Source organism: Cotesia glomerata, linkage group LG3 (genome assembly GCF_020080835.1).
Source record: "Cotesia glomerata isolate CgM1 linkage group LG3, MPM_Cglom_v2.3, whole genome shotgun sequence".
In the NCBI taxonomy this organism is placed as follows: Eukaryota; Metazoa; Arthropoda; class Insecta; order Hymenoptera; family Braconidae; genus Cotesia; species Cotesia glomerata.
Genome location: NC_058160.1, coordinates 25,156,700 through 25,181,327, shown reverse-complemented (window position 1 = coordinate 25,181,327; position 24,628 = coordinate 25,156,700). Strand labels below are relative to the sequence as shown.

At 29.0% G+C, this 24,628-nt stretch overlaps 5 protein-coding genes across 8 annotated transcripts; 1 reads left to right on the top strand and 4 right to left on the bottom strand.

The window, feature by feature from the left end:
• Nucleotides 1-36: 36 nt before the first annotated feature.
• LOC123261772 (pancreatic triacylglycerol lipase-like) lies at nucleotides 37-2,653 on the bottom strand. The gene is made up of 5 exons (XM_044723555.1): nucleotides 1,994-2,653; nucleotides 1,825-1,928; nucleotides 686-1,086; nucleotides 353-598; nucleotides 37-270 (listed from the first exon to the last, which is right to left on the bottom strand). The coding sequence occupies exons 1-5, from the start codon at nucleotides 2,588-2,590 to the stop codon at nucleotides 197-199; spliced, it is 1,422 nt and encodes a 473-aa protein (XP_044579490.1). The 5' UTR covers nucleotides 2,591-2,653; the 3' UTR covers nucleotides 37-196.
• Nucleotides 2,654-2,827: 174 nt separating this feature from the next.
• On the bottom strand, nucleotides 2,828-5,947 carry LOC123261768 (exosome component 10). Its single transcript, XM_044723549.1, has 4 exons — nucleotides 5,738-5,947; nucleotides 3,204-5,599; nucleotides 2,977-3,136; nucleotides 2,828-2,903 (listed from the first exon to the last, which is right to left on the bottom strand). The coding sequence occupies exons 1-4, from the start codon at nucleotides 5,858-5,860 to the stop codon at nucleotides 2,844-2,846; spliced, it is 2,739 nt and encodes a 912-aa protein (XP_044579484.1). The 5' UTR covers nucleotides 5,861-5,947; the 3' UTR covers nucleotides 2,828-2,843.
• A 126-nt stretch (nucleotides 5,948-6,073) lies between these two features.
• On the top strand, nucleotides 6,074-7,411 carry LOC123261770 (protein seele). 2 transcript variants are annotated; one of them, XM_044723551.1, is made up of 5 exons: nucleotides 6,074-6,201; nucleotides 6,284-6,478; nucleotides 6,549-6,661; nucleotides 6,823-7,029; nucleotides 7,095-7,411. In XM_044723551.1, the coding sequence occupies exons 2-5, from the start codon at nucleotides 6,370-6,372 to the stop codon at nucleotides 7,260-7,262; spliced, it is 597 nt and encodes a 198-aa protein (XP_044579486.1). In that variant the 5' UTR covers nucleotides 6,074-6,201; nucleotides 6,284-6,369; the 3' UTR covers nucleotides 7,263-7,411. The 2 variants fall into 2 exon arrangements, with proteins under 2 accessions (XP_044579486.1, XP_044579485.1); XM_044723550.1 differs by having other exon boundaries at nucleotides 6,098-6,478.
• Nucleotides 7,412-7,494: 83 nt separating this feature from the next.
• On the bottom strand, nucleotides 7,495-11,217 carry LOC123261767 (GPI transamidase component PIG-T). The gene is made up of 7 exons (XM_044723548.1): nucleotides 10,928-11,217; nucleotides 10,661-10,838; nucleotides 9,719-9,950; nucleotides 9,169-9,634; nucleotides 8,931-9,083; nucleotides 7,875-8,121; nucleotides 7,495-7,785 (listed from the first exon to the last, which is right to left on the bottom strand). Exons 1-7 carry the CDS (start codon nucleotides 11,109-11,111, stop codon nucleotides 7,515-7,517), a joined length of 1,731 nt encoding a protein of 576 aa, XP_044579483.1. The 5' UTR covers nucleotides 11,112-11,217; the 3' UTR covers nucleotides 7,495-7,514.
• A 4,302-nt stretch (nucleotides 11,218-15,519) lies between these two features.
• LOC123261286 (TAR DNA-binding protein 43-like) lies at nucleotides 15,520-24,608 on the bottom strand. Of its 3 annotated transcripts, XM_044722861.1 has the most exons (5): nucleotides 23,634-24,604; nucleotides 22,900-23,069; nucleotides 22,585-22,725; nucleotides 17,806-18,220; nucleotides 15,520-17,736 (listed from the first exon to the last, which is right to left on the bottom strand). In XM_044722861.1, the coding sequence occupies exons 1-5, from the start codon at nucleotides 23,869-23,871 to the stop codon at nucleotides 17,357-17,359; spliced, it is 1,344 nt and encodes a 447-aa protein (XP_044578796.1). In that variant the 5' UTR covers nucleotides 23,872-24,604; the 3' UTR covers nucleotides 15,520-17,356. The 3 variants fall into 3 exon arrangements, with proteins under 3 accessions (XP_044578796.1, XP_044578795.1, XP_044578794.1); XM_044722860.1 differs by having other exon boundaries at nucleotides 15,520-18,220; XM_044722859.1 differs by lacking the exons at nucleotides 15,520-17,736; nucleotides 17,806-18,220 and adding an exon at nucleotides 19,534-20,542 and having other exon boundaries at nucleotides 23,634-24,608.
• Between the last annotated feature and the right edge of the window lie 20 nt (nucleotides 24,609-24,628).

Sequence of the window (24,628 nt, the reverse complement as noted above, 5' to 3'; positions counted from 1 at the left end):
TCGAATGTTCATCATAAAAATAAACTTATTTAATTATTAATTTTTTTTATCAAATTTTATTAGTACAATTTTAAATTATTTATTTAATATTTAAATTATTGGTAATTTGTACGTGATTGCATTCTAGAAGAAACATCATTTGATACATAAACATATACTGTAATTTTACTAATGTAATAAGGAGCATTAAGTTTAATTAGTCTAGATACTCATCGCTAAAATCATTCCGTAGTTGGTCCATTAACTCTGATAAGTCTCTGTCATCAACATCTGCATAAATAAAAAGTTAAAACTGTAAAATCTTTGTACATATTTATAGCTAATTACTTGGTAATAAAAAAAAAATAAGTACAGTAATAAGGCTTAGATTTAGAAGTAACGGTAAAAAATGAACCACGTGTCAAATAATTGTTTGAATTGATTCCCATCTCGATGCAAGTATTTGAATCACAGGTTTCATTGAGTAATTGCATAGCTCTCCGATACGATCCATCCCATGTGTGAGACCAAAATTTCCCGTCTTTTAATATCGCTGCGTTTATTGACTCGGTAAAATATACGTATGAGCGTCCATGGCTACAAATAGCTTCATCTATTACTAAAATAGTATTAAATTAAATTATAAATATTTTAAATTACATCTTTTAATTTAAAGATTAAAGAAAATTTATTAATCAAATCGTACGATGCTTTGGAAGATGGATAAAATCGAGAGCTGATCCATGGTGGATGAGACAGCCAGGCTGAGCTTTCCCTCCGTTGGGATAAAAATCCACATGACCTATCGGCTCTGGAAGACCCAGACCAAGTTTTGTCATTAATTGTCCGTTCGTGTGAATGATATCAACAAACGGAGCGTCAGAAACGTCTAATGAGAGACTACTGTTTGAAAAACATGGCTGAGCCGGATCTAGTCCAGTTATCCGTGTAATTTTCCATGACGATTTAAACTTTTTAAATTCATCAGCCGCTACTCCACATATGTGAGCTCCCAGGCTGTGCCCGACCATGTGAATCGAGCCCCAGTTAGTTTTCGGAGACTCTAGAGATGCTGATTCCGTTGCATTTACAATGTGAGATAAAAGTCTAGATAATAAATATTATTTTAATTTAAATATAATATATAATTTAAGTTTCAATAGTTTAGTTCAATTTATTTTTAATTTTTCAACAATATTTCATAAGTTTCCTGAATCATCAAGTATTTATCAGAGAAGCAACATAATTATAATTAATAAAAATTTTCCGTAGACAATAAGTTGATACTTAATTTAATATTCAGTAACTGAGGTCATTGAATTTTTATTTTATTTTTTTCGTTAATGTTTTTTCAACGAGTATATTAAATTAATCTTTCAATTAACGTTTTTCTGTTTATTTTTAATTATATATGTACTATCAATTTATATTAATTATCCCTATTATTTGTCTAATACTTAAGTGTTCTGGGAAACCGACGAAAAATTTTATTAGAATTAAAAATAAACATCAAGTAAAAATATATCCAGAAAATTATGAATATTACCAATGATACTGAAATCAGTAGACATCTGAAAATTTTTAGAATTTTTATAAAAAAAAAAATTTTTTATAAATTTGCACTTATAATTCTTTTTAATTTCTACATGAAGAATTATTTTTATTCAATTTTTTTAAGAATAATTTAATAATTGTTGTAAGAATCTAAAAAATTGTCAGATGTCTTTTAACTTCAACATCATACTGTTAGTTATAATTACAAGGCCAATTTAGCATGAACCAATTTTTCTGTTATTTAAATATATTTTCTAATTATTTATTCAAGTAGGAGACTTAATTACTGACTTAGCGATTTCACGGCCCACGAATCTTGTATTAACAGCAGCTTTATAATAATTCCAGGTGTTGCCGTGAGCACTCCAGTCCACTATTATAACATTAACATCATCCTGAACATCAAGCAATATATTAATTAAAATTTGTTTACATAATTTAAGAAGAAAAATAAAATTACCCATAAACGAAAAGCTTGATCCATGTCTTGTAACCAAGACATTTCTCCATCCGATAGAAATCCATGAACGATAATAATTGTCTTGCGTTCAATTTTAAAGTCCGTCCACTCTAGCCCAAATTGATTTCCTGTCAAAACAAGCACACGGTGAGGGTGGTTCCTTGAAGTTAAAAAAAATTGAATATCTAGCTCATGAGCTTGTGAGCCTCCAGGTTGAAACAGCCAGTCAAATCCATTGGCAATTGATGCTCCGAGTCCAAAACAATCAACTTGTCCGTTTTTAAATAATTTTCTATAAACAGTCGCGGGGAATTTTATTTTTGTGCCATTCGGCCAACTAAAAAATTTTTTTCGTTCAGTGACAGTGCTTCCGTTGTTAGTTCTTGTATTATTATATGTATTTGTCTGGTTAACACTAATACTGAGTATCACTTTATAGCTAATAAAAAGAAAAAATATTAATAAATAGAACTTCATATTAACACGTGTTACACCAATTTGACTTTTGTTTGAATGAACGATCTCAACTATGTATAGATAGTTCGTGGTCAAAGAAAATAAAAATAAATTATGATAAGCCACGGCATACAAGGTCATAGGCACGTCAGTCAATCACTTCTGTATCCATGTTAATGCAACGATTTCTTAACTACTTTTATATAAATATGTTCCAATTAGTTACAATTTTTATACTTTAAAATTTGTGAAGCAATAAAAAATTTTATTTAGAAAATATGTAATAAATTTTATTAGATTATTAATTATCAATAATTCGTGGAAATAGATTATTTTATTTTATTTTATATATTTATATAATATGAAATATATATAAAAAAATTTTTTAAGAGTTTCATATTCCTAATTTTTCTTTCTTCTTTTTGCCCTTGCCTTTTTTTCTCTTTTCTTTGTTCTGAAAAAAAAAAAAATAATAAATTAGACTTGATTTCTAACACTTATAAGTTAATAATAATTATAATAATTACCTGCTGCTGCATAAAAGGCGCGTTTTTAGCAGAAGAAGTTTTACTACCTCCCTGAAAACTGGAGAAATCAACTTCTTTGTAATTGAAATCTTGTTTAGGCAGCATACCCTTTTCTTCTAACTCTTTTCTATTTAAAGCCTTTTGCGCTTTTCGCTTCAAGCTAAAAAATAAAAATTAATTAATTAAATTCTCAAATAATTTTAAACTAAAAACAAATTAAAACATACTCTGAATTTGCGTAAGCATTTAATGGTTTAATAGGACTGACTGAATTATTATTAGCCTTATTAAAAGCTTTTCTCTGCTTCTTAGTCATCTTCTTTTTTTTCGGCTGACAATTATCATCATCATCCTCATCGTTCCTTTGTCGTTTCTTGAAAGAATTAACAACAACAGTACTCGCTTTAGCAGGTGCTGGATTTGTGAAATCAAGTTTACTTTGTCTGACATTATTCTTATCATCATCATTATCATCATCATCATCATCCTCAATATCTCGTTTTCTTTTTTTAGTCCCGGGTATCGCAGTCAGCGGGACTTGAAGATTATCATCAATTTTCTTCTTACTTTTATCATTCTGACTCACAACATTCATAAAGTGTTCATGAATGCGTTCGACACGCTCAGCATTATCTGCAGCTTCTCTTTCATCCAGTCTCGTCTTAGTTTCCTCAGTCCGTTTCTCCTCTTCTTCTTTCCTCTTACGCTCCAGTTCTTCTATTGCTGCAATCATCGGAATCACAAGCTTGTACCTCTGGAACGGACTGGCAAATAATTTCTTAGCTTTCAAAAGTTTTTTCCTGGCAGCGGAGTCTTCATCATCGGAATTAACTGGGCTGTCAAACACTGTCACTTGATGTTTTGCTTTCCCACTTTTCTCTAAATTTTTAAAATTTTTCTTATCATCGCTGGTGTCCATACTAGAACTTTCTTCTTCTTCATCATTGATCAGACAAGGTAAATTAGCTTGAACATCAACTCCAGTTATATTATCATGCGGCGACCACATCCAGATATCAGAATCTGCAGGTTGATTATTTAAATTTAACCTCGGCCTCAATTCCTGCTGCAACACCGGATTTATCAGTGGCTGTTCTCTCGCCTTAAGAATTAATTTATGCAGCTTCAACAAATTCTGCCTAACTAGCGGAGGAATAGGATTACAACACGCCAGAATACCTTGCATTTCACGGGGCAAGGTCTCAGCAATATTCAGCAACATATGATTCGGCAAAACGTAACCAGTACTATCGTCTTCTTGTCTAGCAGTTTCATCTCGCCAAGCAAACAGTTCCTTCAACGCGTACAACTGCTTATTATTGAACATCTTCTGGCTCTTACGGTACATGTTCATACAGCTGGTTTCGTCACATATCGGCTTCTCGTAAATTTTCTTGCAAATATCAACTCCACGGTCATAAACAGCCTTCAGAATATTCGTCTGTCCATTCGCTGCGTCGATCAAAGCATTTCGAAGGATATCTTTGATATAGAGTAAGTAATGCGTGTCTTCTCGCGCGTACTTCGTCAGCTCTTCGGGTAAAGGACGGATACGCCAGTCTGCCAGTTGAAAGTGTTTGTTGGGGTCGACTTTGCAGTGGGTTTTTAATAAATAAGCCAAGCTAAGGTAAGGCAAATTCAAGTGCTTAGCTGCTTGATGAGTATCGAACATATTAACGACGTAAAGCGAAAGATCGCGTTGAAGCCATTGGATATCCAGATCTGCTCCATGAAATACTTTTAATACTGACGGCTTGGTGAATATTTCATTAAGTAAATGTAATTCTGACCTCAACGACAGAGTGTCTACTAAATAATCAGTGTCTCGGGTTGATATTTGCATGAGACACGTTATCCCCAAGAATGAACGGTATGAATGATGTTCTAAATCTACAGCTATTTCGTCATATTTCTCCAAATCTTTAATCATTATTTGTAAATCTTCTAGTGTTTCTATTATTTTCAAAGGAGTTTGTTCAAGAGATTTATACTTGATAGGTTTTTCTTTCTTTAATTGCTTTTCTGCCGGTGAAAATCGGTCCAGTTCAAATTCATAAGGATGACAAAAGACTTGACCGTTGATTCCATCAATCAAATAAATTCCCAGAGGCTTCAAGCTGTTTGGTTTGTCCTTAATTCGAGGCTCCCAGGGCTTTGAACTGTTGTCAATTTTATCTTTGAAAGACAACTGGGGTCGCTGGACATTTTTGGCTGCTAGAAGTCTTATTGCTTGTGCGTTTTTTGTGCCAGCAGCCTTGGGGCTTTGGGTTACTGTTGATGTATTCCACGAGCCGCAGTTATTTGTCTTGGTAGATGTCACAATCAATTCTACGTCGAGGTTCTTTTTTATTCCCGCCTCCTCGTCCAGCAGAACACTTGTTCGATCCAGAAGAATGTCGTTGGTGTCTATTAAAAGCTTAATTTTTTCTTCAGTGTCACGATCTGTCATACTGCCAGCGGCTCCAGCTCTCTCTACGATAGATTGCATTAATTCACTTATTTTTTTAGTTTGCTTAATTCGAAAATTTTTAAAAGCTTGAAAGCATGAGTAGTACTGAAAATTCTCGCCTTTCGGCAAGCTGTTTGCCGCCTTGATTCCATTTCCAACGCCGCTAAATCCAGCCTAAAATTTATTTTGTTATTAAATAATTTAATAAAATTACAAACATTTTTAATAAAAAATAAAATCATTTAAATTGAAATTTGAAAAAAAAAAAATTAATAACCTCAAGCACGTGGAGAAAAAAATTAGTTTATTTACCTTAACAAAGTCGTCAAAACTTTCAAACTCAGGAATTAATTTTTCCATGGCTGGTGGATTCGGTGAATCAACATCACTTTGTTCACCATTAGTTAATTTATTTGTATCATCATTTTCACCCATTTTTATATTTTTGAGGTTAAATAATTCTAAACCTCCAAAAAAAAATTAGCACTTCATATTGGTGGAGAGAGAAAGAGAGTAATTGGTAGTTTCAGAGCTAGAAGGTGATAGATGGCGGTACGTGCCGGGCAAACTTTTTTTAATTTTGATTTTATAAAATTTTTAGGTAACAGAAAAATTTTAATGACCGACTGATGAAATTTTGATGACTTGACAGCATTACATATACATAATCTAATATATTTAACTTTATTTTATAAATATTCCGTACATTTATTTTAGATAAGTATGAATGTATGTTTTTGATAGGAGAATTGCTTACACGTGGACAGCTGTTATTAGTGAGTTTAAATTTTACGGTTGAAAAAAACAATACAATACAACACAAGTAGACCTTATCTTTAATAGTTTAAATCATTATAGCTTAAGTGCCACATGTTTATTTAATCCTGGACGTTTCAATAAGTCGTTACTCTAGTTTTTTTAACGCAAATATATAATCTCCAAGAATGCGTTTAAATATTTTTATGGTAATTTTGTTATTTTTTGTTGTGGCGATAAATGCACAATATGACTTTGACACGAGTGAAGTACATGCTGATGAATTAAAATGCGTTGGTAAGATATTTATTTTTAGTTTCATTATACTAATTATTATTTATTGATATTAATTAAAAAATTTATTCAGTTTGTAGAGCGACTGTCAAAGAAATAGAAAATGCCTTGGCTCAAATAGATCCTTCTCGTCAAATTGAAGTAGGAAGTCGTATAGATGTGCATGGAAATATGGTTAACAAGAAGGTAATTTAATTAATTACTATTTCTTCATAACAATAATTCAAATAAATTAAATTCTCGTAAAACTTCAAAGTTCCTTTTGTTCATCTTCATTTTTAAAGATTTTTAGATTTTTAGTTTTCAGTTGATCAATCAAACAAAATTATCAATTATTGTTTTTTTAGGTACCAATAATAGAATCTGAAACTCACTTTTCTGAAATATTAGAAAATGTATGTGCTAAATTAGATGACTATGTACGTGGCAGATACAAATCTAATAAAAAACTCACGATACTTAATTTGATTTCACCTTCTGGTGGTATGAATCCTGATGTGGGTAAAGTTAATATTGTCCAGGATAGTGATCTTAATAAAAGTCTGCGTTTTACTGTAAGTATAATACAAAATAAAATTTTGATGTACTTACTTAAGCAATAATTAATTTTTAATTTTAGTGTGAAGAAATAATTGATGACAATGAAGATTATATCACAAGTATTTTCAAAAAGGGCAGTTCTGATACTGTCAATCACATATGTACAAGATCGTTGAGTCTCTGTGAAGATTTAGATACTGATGACAAAGATGGCGATGATTATGAAGATGCTAAAGATGAACTTTAATTTTTTCATTTTTTTATAAAGAATATAAATAGATATATATTTTTAAATTGTTAATAAGAGGCATTATAGATACTTAGTCATACTGAAAATAATTTCCAACGATATTAAAAATAAGGAATTTATTTTTCTAATCAAAAACTTACATCACAACGAAATAATTCATAAAATGTAAAAATTCTAGTTGCAATATCATTTAATTGTTAAAATAAATTCAACTGTTAAATTATTTTTTAATTAAAAAAAAAAATGCTTTTATTCTTCTTTTTCTTTTTCTTCAGATTTACGTTTTGAGAAGAAAGATTTAATTGCTTTGGTAATTTTATCTTTCCATCCCTCTTTAGTATTTTCTTTCAAAACTAGTCTCTTGGTTGAAATATTGTGCAGTGGACCGAATGCCAGTGCAACAGCGGTACACGCTAAACAAATTACATTGTAAGGCATACTGAAATCCGGAGTTGGTAAGCTAATTAATATTGTTTCTGTCCTCAATTGAACTAAATAACCATTTCGTGATGCATTGAAGCTGTGAACAAAAAATTATACATTTAATAATGCGTTGTGTGTTAATAACATTCTTATCACTACCTACTATTACTAAAGCTAATTACTGACCTCGATGTAATCGTACTTCCATCGATAGGTAATCCTGTATAGTTTCGCGCAATTGGTAACAATGCCGTAATTATTGCTGGGCCCATATAAAAACCATGATTAGCGTCCGGCGGATATTCTTGCCATTTTAAAAATAGATACTCCATTTCTACTGAAAATTTTGTTATCGAATGAGGTGGCAATCGGATTATTAGTTCTAAGTAATATGGCTGTTGACGTTCTCGACCAGGTAAATATCGAAGAAGTACTGAAAAAAATTATTTATTTATTAGATTTATATGCCAAAGTTTAGCCGGATGGCAATTATACAAAGTTTAGATATAATTAATGCGTAATAATTTCAATTAATTAAAATAAAAAAAGCTGATTCGGCCACAGCCGAGATGAAAGGTAGATTTCTTTAAAAAAAAAAGTATAATCAACTAGGAAAGAAACTATTTTTCGAATTTCATTAGAATCTGTTGAGAATTCTTGATAAAATAATATCATATAACATACATAAGTAGGTTGTATTACACATTGCCTGAAAATGGTTCAATAGAACTCTTAACTTTGATAAAATAATTAACAATGGTCAAAATGTCAATGTTATATACGTCAAACTTAAGGTAATTTCATGAGCTTTCAGACGAATTTATCAAAAATTATTTATCTCTTTTTAATCAAAAGTTATACATCAATGAAGTTACCGAAAACGTGATTTTCACTATTTTTATAATTTTAAAAAGCTGCCATTTCTAAACTTATCAATGGATTTCGCTCATCTTCGAACTCATTCAAGGTTATTATCCAAAGAATATGTGTAATAAATTTCATCTAAATCCGTCAAGAACTGTAGACACAATCACCGCAACATCCCGCGTTATATTACATACATATATACATTTCTTAACTAACGTTATTTTTTAGCTTTACTCAGCTAGTTAAGAGATATTCCGACAAAATTCCGAGTAATTCCGACATGAGGACCAATGCAAAAGATTGATTTCTATGAAATCTACCTAAAAACAGCCCCAAAAATTTCTTGAATAGTATAAAAATAAATAAAATACTTACGAGGTTTAATAACTTCGTTGCCTTGAGTAATTTTCATTGTATGTAAATAAACAGATAAATACCACGGAATATTTTCAAGTAAAATTATATCAATAGATTGCCAATGATTATTAAATAATTTTGTGACAAGACTACCTTTTTCTTGACCATACCCTTTAAAAAAAAAAAAAATAAGAACATTCACATTAATAATTACATATTTTACTGATAAATCATTGTTAAAAAAAAAAATACGTACCAATAATATATCTATTAGCAGATAATATTGACGGATAGTTAATAAAATTAGTTCGTAATTTTTTATGTACAGCGGCGATATTAAAAATTCCCTTGGAAGTATGAACTCTGTTATCGTAGACGGCTATTTTATCTTGCTGTCCACCTCGAAGACTAAGTATCGTGGCAGTGGGTGGAGGTGACAATTGATAAGTATGTACAGTTTGATTAGTACCTGTATCTATGTAAATATTACTTAAAGTTGCTAGAGGACAAACCCCCTGGAGACCCATGCCAAAAAGTTTTCTCAGCGACCAATCTTGATTTTCGTCGGCCATCGCGTCGTAGACTAGGGAGATTGTTTGACGTAGCTCTAAAGATGACAACGTGCATGATGGATTACGACAGACGGTACGAAAATGAATACCTATTGAATGGTAGTTTGTATTGTGGATGTATGCTGAGTTCAATAACGTCGCCAGACCTTTCTGCAATGTCATTAATAAATATTAAGCTTCAATCGGTGATAATAGAAAATTTAATTACCATGATTGATGATTAATTGTTATTACCTTAGAATCACAGGGCAAGAGTTTTTTAAATGGTGTCAGATTTTCAGTACAAACTATTTCACGAGGTAGCGATGAATATCTCAAGTGACTAGAATTAAGTGATTTTTCATGTACGCCAGTCGGTCTGAAACTGAATTCTGGTGACAAACTATTTGATGGGTCAACAAAGTTAAGTGAAGCACATAATAATCCTGACAATGCGTTTGTTAGGCCTTTCCAAGCTTCATTAACACTGCAGATAAAATACATTTAAACATACAATAAGTAATTTTTTAGAAATTACAATCATTGCTTAAACTTAAAATTTTAATGTTAAAAAATTTTTATGATACAGGAGTTAGCTGACATCTGATGATTTATAGGATTTTTTTTTCAACTAATAAATTATTATAAAAAATTATATTTGTAGATGTGTCAAAAAGTTATTGTTGTAAATTTTTTTTATGTTTTCGTAGCAGTAATTTATTTGCTGTAAAAATCCAAAATATGACAGATGTTGGCTAACTTCGGTATCATAAATTTTTTAAAAATCAATTTTTATAATTATTAAAAAAATGACACTGAAATTAGCAGACACTTTTATGTAAATTAATTTAGCAGATATTTAATAATTTTTTTAACAAATAAATTGTGGCAAAAAAAAAATTATAAAAAAAATTGACATGTAGAAATTAAAAATTCAATTTTTTAAAAATAATTTTTTGGAACAAATTTGTTTGTTAAAAAAAAAAAATTTAAAAATGGTCAGTTTTTTTTATTTTTTTTTGAAAAATAAATTAGACCTAAAAAATGATTTTTAAAAAATTGCATTCGTAATTTTTTAGAACTTCTAAATATGGAAGTTTTTTAATAAATTTTTCTTACTGTAATTTATTTGTTAAAAAAATTATAAAAATTATCAGATGTCTCTCAAATTCAGTACCATTTAAAAAATAAACTTACTTTTGAACATTTTCATTGAACCAAGCCCATATTTCAGCACCAGAACCAGCATCGTAAACTGGATATCCCCATTTTTGATACTTCCACAGTCCAGAAGTCAAACTTATATGCAATTCATCAACATTGTGTCGTGCTATCAACACTGCTAGACCTCTTGGAAACAAATGTGAATGATGGACTGTTGAAAAAATTTTTTATATTAACAATTTAGATTTAGATTTTGACTTTTTACATTGACAATAATAATTTTATTTATCAACTACTTACGATAGTCTGGGTCTTTTGGTATATGCCATAGAGTTGTAAATTGGAAATAAGCGTACACATGACCACTTGGCAGTGGTTTTATAAACAATTCTTCATCAAATGAATCATTGTAATAGTTATTACTAAAAGCCGATGTGTTTTTCAATAAATAAACTCCAATTATTAATAATAAGCTTCGTATCATTTTTATATTAATAATAATAATAATAAACTATTTTAATAATACGTATTTTTACTTAAAAAATGATTTATTATTTGAATTATTTACATATTTACTCGGTAAACTTCAACACAATGTAAACATCTTTTCTTATAATAATAATAATTTTAGAGTAGAGAAAAAAACCAAAAAAACATACTCGATCTGTGCGCCCTCTTAAAAACAGTCTCGTAGTTTTCTTTATTACGAGCAGTTGGTAATACAGAGTTCTGTGAAGTTGTAATAATTTTCAAAGCAAAATAATAATAATTATTAGGGTTAAATTAAAATCAAACATAATTTCCAATTATTTATTAAACAAAATATAAAATTAATGTAAAAAATTGTTGGGGAAATTTTAAGTGGGTTATTAAAATAAAGCTCAATGACAAAATGGCAAATTAATATTTTAGTTCAATGCCCGCAACTATGCAGTGGAAAAATACATCATTAATATTAATGATTTGTTCATTCATTTATAAATAGCCAATTAATAACTCCAATTCGGATATGAAAGAAAATAAATTAAAATAATGAAATTGGTGAGAATTAATTAATGAATATGGAAATAAATTAAATTAATTCAAAAGTTTATATTTACCTTCAAGTGTATCAAAAACTGATGGAATTTTTTTTTTCATTATATTAATTACATTAAAAAAGAAACTAAAAAATATTACTTAAAAAGTAATTAAAACTATAATTCTAATGTTTTTTAATACATTTTTTTGATAATATATAGCTTTAAGAAATATCAAAAAATTATGAGATAACTTCAGTTTTCATCCCGAATTATTTTTTAATTTTTAAACTAAAATTTAAAAGTACAATTAAAAAAAAAAAAACTAACATATTTTAATCAATAATTTATAATAGGAAATTTTTGTAATCCTAAATAAAAATATTATAATTTACATTTTATTTTAAATATTTTATTCACATCTAGATGCTCTCGTACATTCAGATGTCATAATAGTTAATTAAGAGTTATAATTAACGAGAAAATAAAAGGTCAGAACATTTAACTCGAATAATTGCGACACAGTTAATTATTTCTCTGTTTTATTAAACCAGTAATTCAATAATTTATTAAAACCTTTAATTATGCGGAGTGTAAAATAAAAAAAAAAATAAAGACAATAATAATCATAATAATCATGATAACATCTATCAGATATTTATATTGACACATTTTGATCTTACATCGCCGTTTGTCACGGTAATAAACAATCTGTTTAAAACGTTGATTTATAATTTTATCATAATTATAAATCTTTATGACTATCTGCACACTTTTCATTCCAACTCAATTATTTGTACCTTCAATAGCTAATTGTAATTATGTAACTTAATTATACATCAATAATTAAATAATATGCTCTTGGGAAAAGTTGAATGAAAAGTAGAAAAAAAAATTATATTTATCACTGCAATAATTTAAAGTAATCAATAATTAACCCGAACACTTTAGGCGTCTTTGATCAAATCCACACATCAATTATTATTAAATCTTTTAATTATTTGTGTAAATATAATTCTATGACCAACGTTTAATATTAAATATTTATGCCCCGTTACTTTTTTTAAAATTATTTTTTCAGAGGTTGAGATAAGAGGAGAGTTTTTAAATGAAATATTATTAATATTAATAATTTAAAAGATAAAAAACAATGAAAAAATTTGTTTATTTACAATTTCATTTATTTTTTAAAATCTTCATCACTAGACAGATAGAGTTCAATCTAAAAAAACGTAACAATTCACGTTAATATAACAATTAAAATTATAAACATTATATTTAAAAGCATTCGTACTCGAATCGATATTTATCCATTAATATTTAAATGTAAACAAATTTGTGACATTTAAAAGCATACTGATAAATTAAATATTCTAATTAATTAACTTCACTCAATAAATTTATTACTGTATTAATCTATTAAGAATCGTTCTCATCAACACCAGCATCATCATCACTATTTATTCTCTCTCTCTCTCTCTTTCGCTCTGTTAAAAAAATTTTTCACGCAGTGTTTATTTATTAATTATAATTTTATTCTCTTTAATAATAAAAACGCTTTAAAAGTCTACATTAATAATAACCAACATGAAAATTCACCATGGATATTTACAAATTCCATACGATCGCTTCCAAATCGCTTGTTAGCAAGGCAACTTTTGAGCAAAAAATTTATTTATTCTTTTAATTATTTAATCATTCTCACCTAATCCTATTTTTTTAATTATGACTTAATACATTACAAGGTTTACTGGGTGAAAAAAATCACATATTTTTCTGTCGAACAAAGTAAATACTTTACTCTCATATTTTTAAAATTTAAGAAAAATTTATTTCAATTATTTTTAATGCCATCATAATGTAAAAAATTTCGAGATAAAAATTAATAATTAAATTTTTATATCAAAATTCTTTATACATTTTTAAAACACGTGTATCTTAATTATTTTTATTTTGTTTAGATATTTTTATTAAAAACGGTTTGGAAGGGACCGGAATTATTATTGTTGTTGCAAACTTACTAGCGGTTCTAAATGTTTGTTAAAAGTTGTCTTAAACTACAGTCTTTGTCTATTAGCTGTCATTCGTATTCATTAAATAACAATTGCCTATTATTTATAAGCAATTATATATTTATTTAAAATTTATCATTTTATTTTATTAAAATTTTTAATTTAATAAAATTTATGTAGTTATTTTTTTCTTTTAATTTTAATCGCTCTCAGTATCTCCGGCGCATACACGCATCATATTATTATTTATAAAACACTCAAGCCTCAGTCGAAATTTAATATAAATAAAATAAATAATAATAATACTAATTATTAATATTTAACAAATAAAAAAGAAAGTTAATTAAATTAATAAATAATTAATGCAAACACACCGTATTCATTATTAATTATTAATATATTTAAAATGCGCCGGCACTCAATAATCACCTCAGTTCTTAATCTTTTATCTTTATCCACCACTCGCCAGTCACTTATTATCAATTACAAGTTCACTCATTTTTTTTTTTTTTTTTTTTTTTTTTATTATAAATTCATAAACTAATTACATTTATTAATAAATTTTAATTATTATCTGTCATTTAATTATTTATTATAATTAATTAGTTTAAAAAACTTATTATTGGGTATTTTGACATTGCAGACAAACGGTCAAACGTTCTGTAGTTCTCAGACGACAATTAACAAGTACATTCAACCGATTCATACTCACATATTTTCCATCATCCCATCAGTCGGCCCACTAATGAATCTTCAGACATCATGAAAGAATAATACACCATTCAGATAAAAACAAAATTAATAATAATAACTCTGTCCACTTTTATTTATTTAAACAATCCAAATGATATAAAATCCAAGATTATTTTCATTTTAATTAAAGGCTAAAAGAAAAAAAAAATATTTATAGGGTAGTTAGATAATTTTAAAATCCTTGGTCATGATCGAGTTTAATTTTTTAAATAAATAACTGAAAAATTTCAGATGGTAAATTAATTAAATAAAAATTCAATTAATCTCTTGACGCATTCCCTGAAAAAAGACACAAACAGCACAACACACAATCACCTCTGATAATAAATTTTATTTGTCAATCAATCATTAAAATTAATAATAATAACCATAATAATAATAATAGTAATAGTTATTATAATAAATGATTTGAAAGTAATTGAATGTGAATAATTGTAATGCAATACAACGACTTTAATATCTTTTAATTTATTTATTTATATTAATTAATATTATCAGTTAATTAATTATTACTTCATTATTTTATAAATCGTTCACTGTCTATCTCGCGTCACTTGAAACTTTCTTTTAATTATTGACTAATATTGTAAAAGGTGAAAATGCTCTATTTTATTATTTTCAATTATTATACTTGTTTATTTTATATTTTCAACTATCAAAGTAGCTAATTTTATATAAATCGTGATTCATTTACTAAACAATCCATGGACATGGTCCTCTAAATTTAATATATATATATATATATATATTTATATTTATGTATATGATTTATACTGTTAATAAACAAAATGTTTGTGAAAAAGTTTTAAATTGTGAAATAATTAAACAAAAGGAAAAATAAAAATAAATCGTTATCAGTTATCACTCAACGGATGTTTCACGTTCAAACCATTCAATTAAAATACACGGCACACAATAGTTCAATTTAAATATATTTTATAATCGTTCACACAACAACCAATCAATATTCGTTATCTTTTTTAATATTATCATTATGATAATTCTTGATAATGACTTTACTTAATTTACTTTAGTTTTGTTTCTTGATTTTTAATAATCAATCATCAATAAAACACACCTTCGCATCAGTGTAAAATATTCATACACGTTTTTTTTTTTTTTTTTTTTTTTTTTTTAATTCCTACAGTGTACACACTAAGTACCTACACGATTACAAACACGATTTATTTAATCATTATTATAATATAATTTTTTAATAATCGTTTATTATTCGTTTACTAGCCATGGAAATAGAACAAATTATTATTATTATTATTTATCTCTTACAAAGTCAGTAGTTTTTAATTAATTCAATAATTGTTTTTACTTTGATATTATTCAGTGATTAAAATTGTAAAAATTGTAAAAAAAAATCAATTGCAGTAACGATATTATTGAAAAATTACAAAGAGGAGTGAAAAAAATTTTTCTCTTTAAATATGACCCCGAAGTCTTGAGCACACAAAACACAACGTAGTTTTTATTTTATTTTATATTATAGATGTGTATTAAATATATTTTGTGGTACCTATTTTCCAAGCATGTATACGACGATTATTAAAAGCTCTCATTAATAAAATAACTACAGCTAAACGCATTAATAATCAATAAACTTTAAATTGATCGCAAAAGTTGACAGTATTATTGTTGTTTTACTTTATATTTTTTTGTGATTGTTATTATTAATCAATTAATTCATTGTTAGTTGTTGTGCTAGCCTTACATAAATAACGATACACTCAAAAACCGACATAATCATGTAAACTACTTTATCTATCTAAATACCACTAATATATAATATATAAATCATTAAATCACCCTCTGATAGTAATAATAGTAATCCTTATTATTTTAGTTATAATGTAATATAATAAAAATTTTTATTTAGCTTATTACTGTAATATTAATAGTTTTTTTTTTAGTCTCGTTAATTAATCTTTAAATCAATAATTTTCCTACACGCATTTCATAATAGAAAGGTATCTAAGACGTATGAAGTTTGTTTGCATATATTTTTAGATTCTCATCACATTACATCGGCATACCTCGTATTTAAATATTAAAACACACTGCGAGTTGCAAGCAATCAGTTAATCCAAGCACATTTACGCGTTTTCTAATACATTATTATTAAAACTTTAATACATATTATTATAACTTTTTTGTTTCCAGTATCTTTTTATTTATTAAATATTGTTGACTCTTTCGAAAGCTGATTTACATTCACATTCATTTTAAAACAATTGTTATTATTAATTGTAGTTTATATTTTATTCGCTCAAGTTTTATCGTTTCAATGCACCATACTACTTAATATCTTCGTTAAAAAATTTTTATGCATTAACTATCATAATTATAATCATCATTATCATCATGACCATCTGGTCATTATCATTAAGTCTGTCTTTCGTCTTGTGTACTTAAATTATAACTAATTGTGATTTTTGATCTTATTGATTTAATTTTTATAATCAATTAAATTCGGCAAAAACTTGTTAAATATTAATGTCCCGTGATTTATATTATTATATTTTATATTTTTCATATTATGATTAATTATTATAATGAATTACAGCAAAGGTATGTTGACATTATCAGTTAATCGAATCATTGTAGGCTAGATACAAAATGTGGAAACAATTATTTTGTGAGACAAAAGTGCTAACAATCAATTTAATAAGCTTATTAAAGATAGATATGTGAACCAAAAAAAATGTTTTTCAAATATTTTAATTAAAAATGACAAAATAATTATAAGATTAACTAAAAAGGAAAAAAAAATGAATTATCAAATTTGAAAAATAAAAGTGAAAATTTAAAGAAAGTTTAAATTAGTCTGTTATTATTTAGGTTTTTTTGTACCTTTGCAATTTTTCGATGCCAATGTTTCGGGACTGAGGGAACGCGCCCGTCTTTTACGAGTAGACTCAGAGTCCCGACCGAATTTACTCGTACTTAAGAAATGTATTCGTTTTACCATCACGCTGACCTGGATGATTTTGCCATGTACCCTGCGAAGCGTTTGGATTATTGGGACCACCAGGTCCACCAGAACCCGGATTACCAGTGTTGGCATCACCGCCGCCGCCCTGATTCATCCAGCTGAGAAATCCCGAGTTACCACTATTTCCGATACTATTGTTGCCAGATGGTGGTTGTCCAGGTGGTCCAGGTTGGTTGGAGTATCCTTGATCGTTACCCTGGCTCTGGAGATTACCAATGAGTCCCCATGAAGCTTGATTAATCGCTGCTGCAACGAGAGCCGGATTGACAGGCAGTGCTGAGAGGTTTATGCCACCCATTGCCAAGGGGTTCGACATACCACCTCCACCGCCACCTCCATTATTCTGTCCAGTGATTCCCAAAGCTTGTAGATTAGGCATATCCAAATTACCTCTATTACCGGGATTATTCCATCCGTTTGGGCCCATATTGTTCCCAGAGTGACCCATGTAACGATTTCCTTGGTAGTTTCCCTGCATGTTGTTGTCTATTGGACCACCCATACCTCGTCCACGCATATTTGAGTTCATCTGATTGTTAAAGTTACGATTGTTACCCTCGGATTTAGGCGCTGCATTGGACACGTGTACCGATACGCCCTTTATTATGTGGTCTTCACCACACAGTGACTGGGCTACCTCGGGATCTAGGAAGGTTACGAACGAGAATGCACGAAATGGCTTTGGAATGAACACATCCGTAACTTCACCAAACTTTGAAAAGTAGTCACGTAGATCGTCGGCTGTTAAATCTTCAGTACAGCGTCCCACGAATACCTTGCACGGTACTTGTTGAATCATTCCCTCCTACACACAAACGCACAATCAATCAAACTTTTTTACGAACTTTATTACTCTTTTGATAAATTTTAATACTTGTTCTGTGTTTAGTTTTTTTATTTTAATAAATTTAATACCAAATACTTTTATTGAATTTAGTATCTTGAAAAAGAAAAAAAAATATATTTTAAATTACTATCCACACAAACAAGTATTAAATTCATCTGCCTAAAATATTATCATTTTTGGTATACAAAAATTAATAAATACATGACCCGTAAAATTTAGCAGTCCCATTAATTTATGTAATACATTATGATAGTTTCATTTATAATTGTTAATTAAAACTAATAATAATTAATTTAACTAAATTAATATTAATAATAAGTCTTAAATATATAGTAAGAATTCACCAGTTTACAATAATTAAATTGATATTGGTATTTTAAATACAAATTTCGCGGCAAGGATACATATGTTTTTAAGATACATATCAATTAATGACTATTGTTATATGTACATTAGGGTGTGCCAAAATGTAACCCGTGGAGAACCTTTTAAAATTGGAATTTTGAGTTCCACTTTTAACAGCAGCTGTGTTTGGACATTTCCTGAGATATTTCGGGTTGAGAGAATTCATTTGATTATTTATAGGATTTTCAACAGGAGATTTAATTGGGCACTTCCGGCCAAATTTTGAATTTTCACCGGAAACACCCAAACTAAACTTCTGTTAAAAAATTCTATGAAAATCAAATACATTGTCTCACACCAAAATATATCAGGAAATGCCTAAACGCAGTCCCTGTTAAAAGCGGAACTAAAAATTCCAATTTTAAAAGGTTCTCCACGGGAGTTACATTTTGGCACACCCTAATGTACATAATAAAAAATTTATTTAATTGAATCAACGAGAGAATAAATTTTCTACAGTACTAACTAAAGTTAATTTTATTTCTTCGCGACAAAAAAAAATGCATTCTTTCACTGATTCAATTACACATTTCATTATTTATATAGCATTCATGTTGAACCATAAAAGTAACAATTGAAAAGAAAAGTATTGTTTAATACTTAAAGTTATTATAAGTAAAATAATCTTAATAAAAAAAATTGGCGACGTCAATTAATAGTTAAGAGCAAACGTCTACATAATATTGAATCATTGATATTAATATTATATGCACAAATGTAATATACATAATTCATATATTATATATAAAATTCCTGTATGCTTACAATTAAATATTTAATATTATTATGCTGATTAAACTAAACAGTCAAATTATTTAAGATAAAAAATGAAAAATATTAAAACTACAGTAGTAATAAGTGTAATATTAATTGTAAATATTATTTAATTGTAGTTAATATTAAACATTTGCACTAGATTTAAATTAAACAATTGAATCATCAATATCTCGAGCTTTCAGACGCATGATGTTCTCTCGCCGGTCGATGCTTGTAGTAGCGATCGTAATAATTTTCCTTGACGGAATATCTTCCGGATTCGGAGTATCTTCCGTCAACTCTACCCTCCATGTACCTATTGTCTCCATCACGTCCGTCAAATCTTAAGTCATCATCCCCGGTACCACCAGCATTACCGATACCGCTGCCACCTCGACCATCCGAGTATCGTCTGTCAGGTTCTCTACCGTCCATAATAGGTTCCCCACGTCCGTCAGTGATACTTCTCATGTCGTGACGTCCATCAGAGTACCGTAGATCCTGACGAGTGCCGTCAGGCAAATACCGGGTGTCCGCAGAATCGTAGTAATTTCTATCGTATCCACCCCCGTATGCGTAGCGTGATTTTTCAGCGTATTCAGCGCTCTCAGGTCCACCTGGGTATGCTGATGGACGTCCGTCGTAGTTTGGATACCTAGAGTAGTCAGTATCGTGAGGGAAATTAGTACCAGGTGGTGGTGGTGCTTGTGGCGGTACGTGAGATGTCATGAATCCACCTCCACTACCACGAGAATCATAAGCACCCTCGTCGTAGCCTGGATAAGCTTGCTTGTCGTAATTTCCGTAACTCGGATGGCCTGGTTGCTGGGCGGACGGCTGATGCGGTGGCATCGATTGCTGCTGATGCTGCGGTTGATGATGATCATACTTGAATTTATTGTTCTCGTCGTATGGGTAATTCGGTGGATACGAGGGGTAATGGGTTGTTTTGAAATCGTAATCTTGATCGTAACGCGGTGATGGATCTGAGTTTGCATTCATAAACTGTTTGACCACTGGCAGACGCCGGCTACTTGGCGTGTGAACCGGTATCGGACGGTAATATTCATTGTGTTTACCCGGTTCAAACTGTCGGGCCAGTATTAAGCCATCAATATTCTGTAACCAGACACACCATCCCTCGACAATAGTTTTTTTTTACAAGTTTTAATATTAAGTACGGCTTATGTTATGTAACTAATTTTTTTTTCAACACACGGATGTTTTTTTTTTTTTTTTTAAGATAGTTGAGATCTTGATTCATTTTGAAAAATATTTTATGATTTTGATAGTCGATAAAAAAAAACTTTAAATTTAAAAACAAGTAGCTTAATAGTCAAATTTGTATCAAAATTAACGTATAATTTTATTTTAAAAATTTTGGAATAAAATTAAATAGAAATTAACTTGAATCACTTAATAATAAAAAAATTAAATGTAAAATAGTATTTGTAAAAAAAATTTTTACTAAATAATAAAACAAAATGTTAGCGCTTAAATTAATGCTTTCTTATAGTACCATATAAATAATCAATAAATAAATATCAGTATTTAGTTATCCAATGTAATTTTTGATTTTAAAGTTTTTTTTTTATATTAAAAATAGTTTGCTTAAAGGTCAAAATACATGTTTAGAATGCTAAAATTGATATTCGAAGTGTATTTACTAAAAAATATCTCAACTCCCTTAAAACAAACTAAATTAAAGTTCTGAATAACATCAAAATTCATTATATATAAATGAATTATTTTAAAAATGTCATATAGAACTCGCAAATATAAGTATCATTCTTGAATACACTCAACACACATACTCCCGTACGTTCAACTCTGGCTTACAGTCATATCGTCGATCAGTCGCACCCACACTCATACCCTAACAGCTAAACGTCTCTTGGAGTTTTCTAAATAAAGATAATAAAAAAAGTACTCTCCTGCTGGCCGGAAAGTTATGAGCAGGATAATATATATATAGTACACATGTATGTATATCTATAGGCATATTATAAATAAGTAAAAGCATGACAGCGGGCGGCAATCAACTAAATCAAATAAAATATCAACACACGTTTTCATCATTCAGGTTTACTACTATATTTATTGTAATCGCGAAACAATATCTGATGTGTTATTAATAGTATCATCTTCAAACGTTTGCTATTAATTCTGTACACATTCTCTGTAGTCACACGAGATTGAGAAAAATCATTTTCAGAATGAGTATTTACTGGTTTTATAATGAGATTTCGCTACAATTATTTTCACTAACTCTAAACACACACAGCGATTGAATGTAATGAACTAAAACAAAATAATTTAAAAATATGTATATAAATAACGTATTACATGAAAAATTTCACACGCATTCTTTTTTCGCTTGACAATTATTTAAAAAAAATGTTCAATCAAAAGAGTATCATACTGGTAAACATGCAATTATTACTCTGTTGTACTACAGTAAATAATAAGTCAAAATACCCAAAAATAATACCGTATAAACGCGAATTGCCTGCATTAATAGTGTAATAAAAATAATTATTCGATTACAAAACGTTGTTCCTTAGAAATTTAAACCGTGTTTAACTTCAATTATTCATTGCATCCAAAAGTTGATAAATCAATAGTTGAATTTCATTTACGAAACAAGTAATTCAACAGTAATCACTCAAATAGCGGAGTCACACTTTCAATTACCAATATCCATACAATCTCCTCACCACCATCGTCATCATCATCATTACTCACGTACGCTCGCTCTTAACATCATTGTCGCCTTAATTTCTCTCATATTCATCTCTCTCCTCTCTTCATTCCGCATTCATCTATTTACACAGTTACGTTCGCACTCGATACATAAAAAATAATACCGAATCACTCTTCTATGAGATACCGATCGCATTATTTTTTATTTAATTTTAAAAATGATTAGCAAGTTTTAGAAATACTGATATATTTTTTGGTAGATAAAATAGTAATTAATAAAATTGAGTATCAAATATTAAATAGTAATAACAATCGGAATCTCGTACATGTTTATTGGTATTAATTAAAAATATCTTACTTATAAACACCATTGATAACTGATGTTTTTTAAATTTGTCTAAATTTATTTTAATATTTTAAAAATCGTAATTTTAAAAAAATATAAATCACATGCTTACCTTGCTATTAGGAACCTTGACGTCACACCATCTACCATCAATCATGTGCCGTTGAGCAAGACACCGTAATTGTGATTCATAACTTCCAAATCTTATAAATCCAAATCCTTTGCTCTGACCTGACTTAGGATCTTTTTTCACCTGATTAAATCACGATAAAAACATTATTATTAGTGTCTGTGATGTATTAATTTGTACAATTCGTATGTATGGAATATTTAAATGACTAATAAATTAAAGCGAAATTGAAACATTACAGAGATAAAAAGGTACACTGCAAACATTTGAACAAAGTTAAACATTGCAATAACTCACCTGGGCCATCAAAACCTCGCCAAATGTCTCAAAGTATTCCCGTAAATTTTGCTCAGTTGTTTTCCACGGTAATCCAAGTACAATAAGGTCAGTGCATCGTAATTTTGTTTCCATTCTCTTGGTCTTGGCAGTTGAATTTTCCAAATTGTCATCTGATTTACGTTTGTTTTCTGAAAAAATAATTTATCATTATTTTTTTAATTATTTAACTCACTAAATTATTTACTGCTCATTAGAATTGATCATTACTCATAAATAATCAATGCCAAGTCATTTATCATGAACTCGAATTATAAAATAAAAAAAATTATATAGTATTAATTTATAGATTACATTTAAAATTAGAAAATAATTTTTTATAAATAAATCAAAATAGAATAAATAATGGAGTTTTATGATGACAATAAAAAAAGTAACTGGTTCAAAATAAATAACTTGGAAAATGTCGGTATTTTTACGAGAATGTTCAGTATGAATATAAATTAACCAGTTTATACAGTAATAATAATAATAATAATAATAATAATAATAGTAATGAAAATAAACTAAACGTGGAATGGCGTAGTATCATCTCATATATATATATTATGTGTATATATATGTATGTACAAATGTATGAATATTCCAAAAAAAAATCGAAAATTATTAAAATCTAAAATATATAAATAAAATAAAAAATAATAAGTAATGATTACGTCTAATGGCGAGTAAATGTTTTTTATAAAATAATGTACCTTTTGGAAACACGCAAAAATAGACAGCTTTGCCCCAGCCATTTTCCGGCGCATGAAGACGACCATCAACGAGACGCACGCCCCGCATTGTACGTGATTCTGGATTGCGGTATTTGAGACCGCACGTACCGGGAAATTGCGCTGAGAGAGTCGTTAACAATAATGTTGAATCATCCTCCGTTGGGAGTTCTATCGGTTCTTCACCCTCGTCCTCAGCAACCTGGATATACGATGACATTTTGTTTGTTCCACGAGTTGTTGGCTAGTTATACGTATTATATAGAATGGAGGATAGAGCAAACAGAAGTAGAGTAGCAGTAGTTCAGTCAGTAATCTCAGCAATCGGAGTTCACCAAGCGTCTCAACTTTTTTTATTTATTACTCTAGTTTTTTTAGAAATTTCTATCGCTCTCTTGCTCTTAATATTTATATCTTTTCCTTCAATTAATATATATGATATATTTATATATATTATAATATATAAACTTGGTTGCTCTCTACTCGTTAATGCCTGGCAATATGTGTCTTTTCTTTCTCTCTCTTGTTCTTTCTCGCTCACTCTCGTGTATACTTTCTCGTCCACACTTTTTTCTTTATTACGTTCTCGCTGGCTGGCTCTCTTTTCAGCTCGCTTAGGTGACCTTATTATTTTTAGGACCGACGAACACTTTTATTATTATGTAAGGATTTTAATTTTTTAGTTACTTTAGTATAAATATTACTGATATTAAAACTATTGTTTAAAAGAATTATTTAATGGTCGTACAGCATAACAACACACACACGCTCGGACATCGGACAACTCGCAAACAACAACTCTCGCAATCACGCAACAAAACACCGCACCTCTTTCTCTCGCGCTTACGTTGTGAGCCGTGAGTTGTACATCGAGAACGATGAGTCGAATATAATATGTCGAGAGGGGAGATAGTATGCTGGCGAGAACTCTTGCATTCGGTCACCAAAGAAGAGACAGAGCTGCTGTCGGGAGGTCG

Coding starts and splice junctions, on each gene's coding strand:
- LOC123261768 (XM_044723549.1), bottom strand. CDS start 5,860: ATGGGTGAAAATGATGATACAAATAAATTAACTAATGGTGAACAAAGT. Junction 5,600..5,737: donor GTTTTGACGACTTTGTTAAG/GTAAATAAACTA, acceptor AATAAATTTTAG/GCTGGATTTAGCGGCGTTGG. Junction 3,137..3,203: donor AATGCTTACGCAAATTCAGA/GTATGTTTTAAT, acceptor TTTATTTTTTAG/CTTGAAGCGAAAAGCGCAAA.
- LOC123261286 (XM_044722859.1), bottom strand. CDS start 23,871: ATGTCATCGTATATCCAGGTTGCTGAGGACGAGGGTGAAGAACCGATA. Junction 23,070..23,633: donor TTTTTGCGTGTTTCCAAAAG/GTACATTATTTT, acceptor TTATTTTTTCAG/AAAACAAACGTAAATCAGAT. Junction 20,543..22,584: donor TCAAGGTTCCTAATAGCAAG/GTAAGCATGTGA, acceptor GTCTGGTTACAG/AATATTGATGGCTTAATACT.
- LOC123261772 (XM_044723555.1), bottom strand. CDS start 2,590: ATGACCTTGTATGCCGTGGCTTATCATAATTTATTTTTATTTTCTTTG. Junction 1,929..1,993: donor ATCAAGCTTTTCGTTTATGG/GTAATTTTATTT, acceptor CTTGATGTTCAG/GATGATGTTAATGTTATAAT. Junction 599..685: donor TATCCATCTTCCAAAGCATC/GTACGATTTGAT, acceptor ATACTATTTTAG/TAATAGATGAAGCTATTTGT.
- LOC123261770 (XM_044723551.1), top strand. CDS start 6,370: ATGCGTTTAAATATTTTTATGGTAATTTTGTTATTTTTTGTTGTGGCG. Junction 6,662..6,822: donor GAAATATGGTTAACAAGAAG/GTAATTTAATTA, acceptor TTGTTTTTTTAG/GTACCAATAATAGAATCTGA. Junction 7,030..7,094: donor ATAAAAGTCTGCGTTTTACT/GTAAGTATAATA, acceptor TTTTAATTTTAG/TGTGAAGAAATAATTGATGA.
- LOC123261767 (XM_044723548.1), bottom strand. CDS start 11,111: ATGATACGAAGCTTATTATTAATAATTGGAGTTTATTTATTGAAAAAC. Junction 9,084..9,168: donor TGCTAATAGATATATTATTG/GTACGTATTTTT, acceptor TTTTTTTTAAAG/GGTATGGTCAAGAAAAAGGT. Junction 8,122..8,930: donor CAACGAAGTTATTAAACCTC/GTAAGTATTTTA, acceptor AATTTTTTTCAG/TACTTCTTCGATATTTACCT.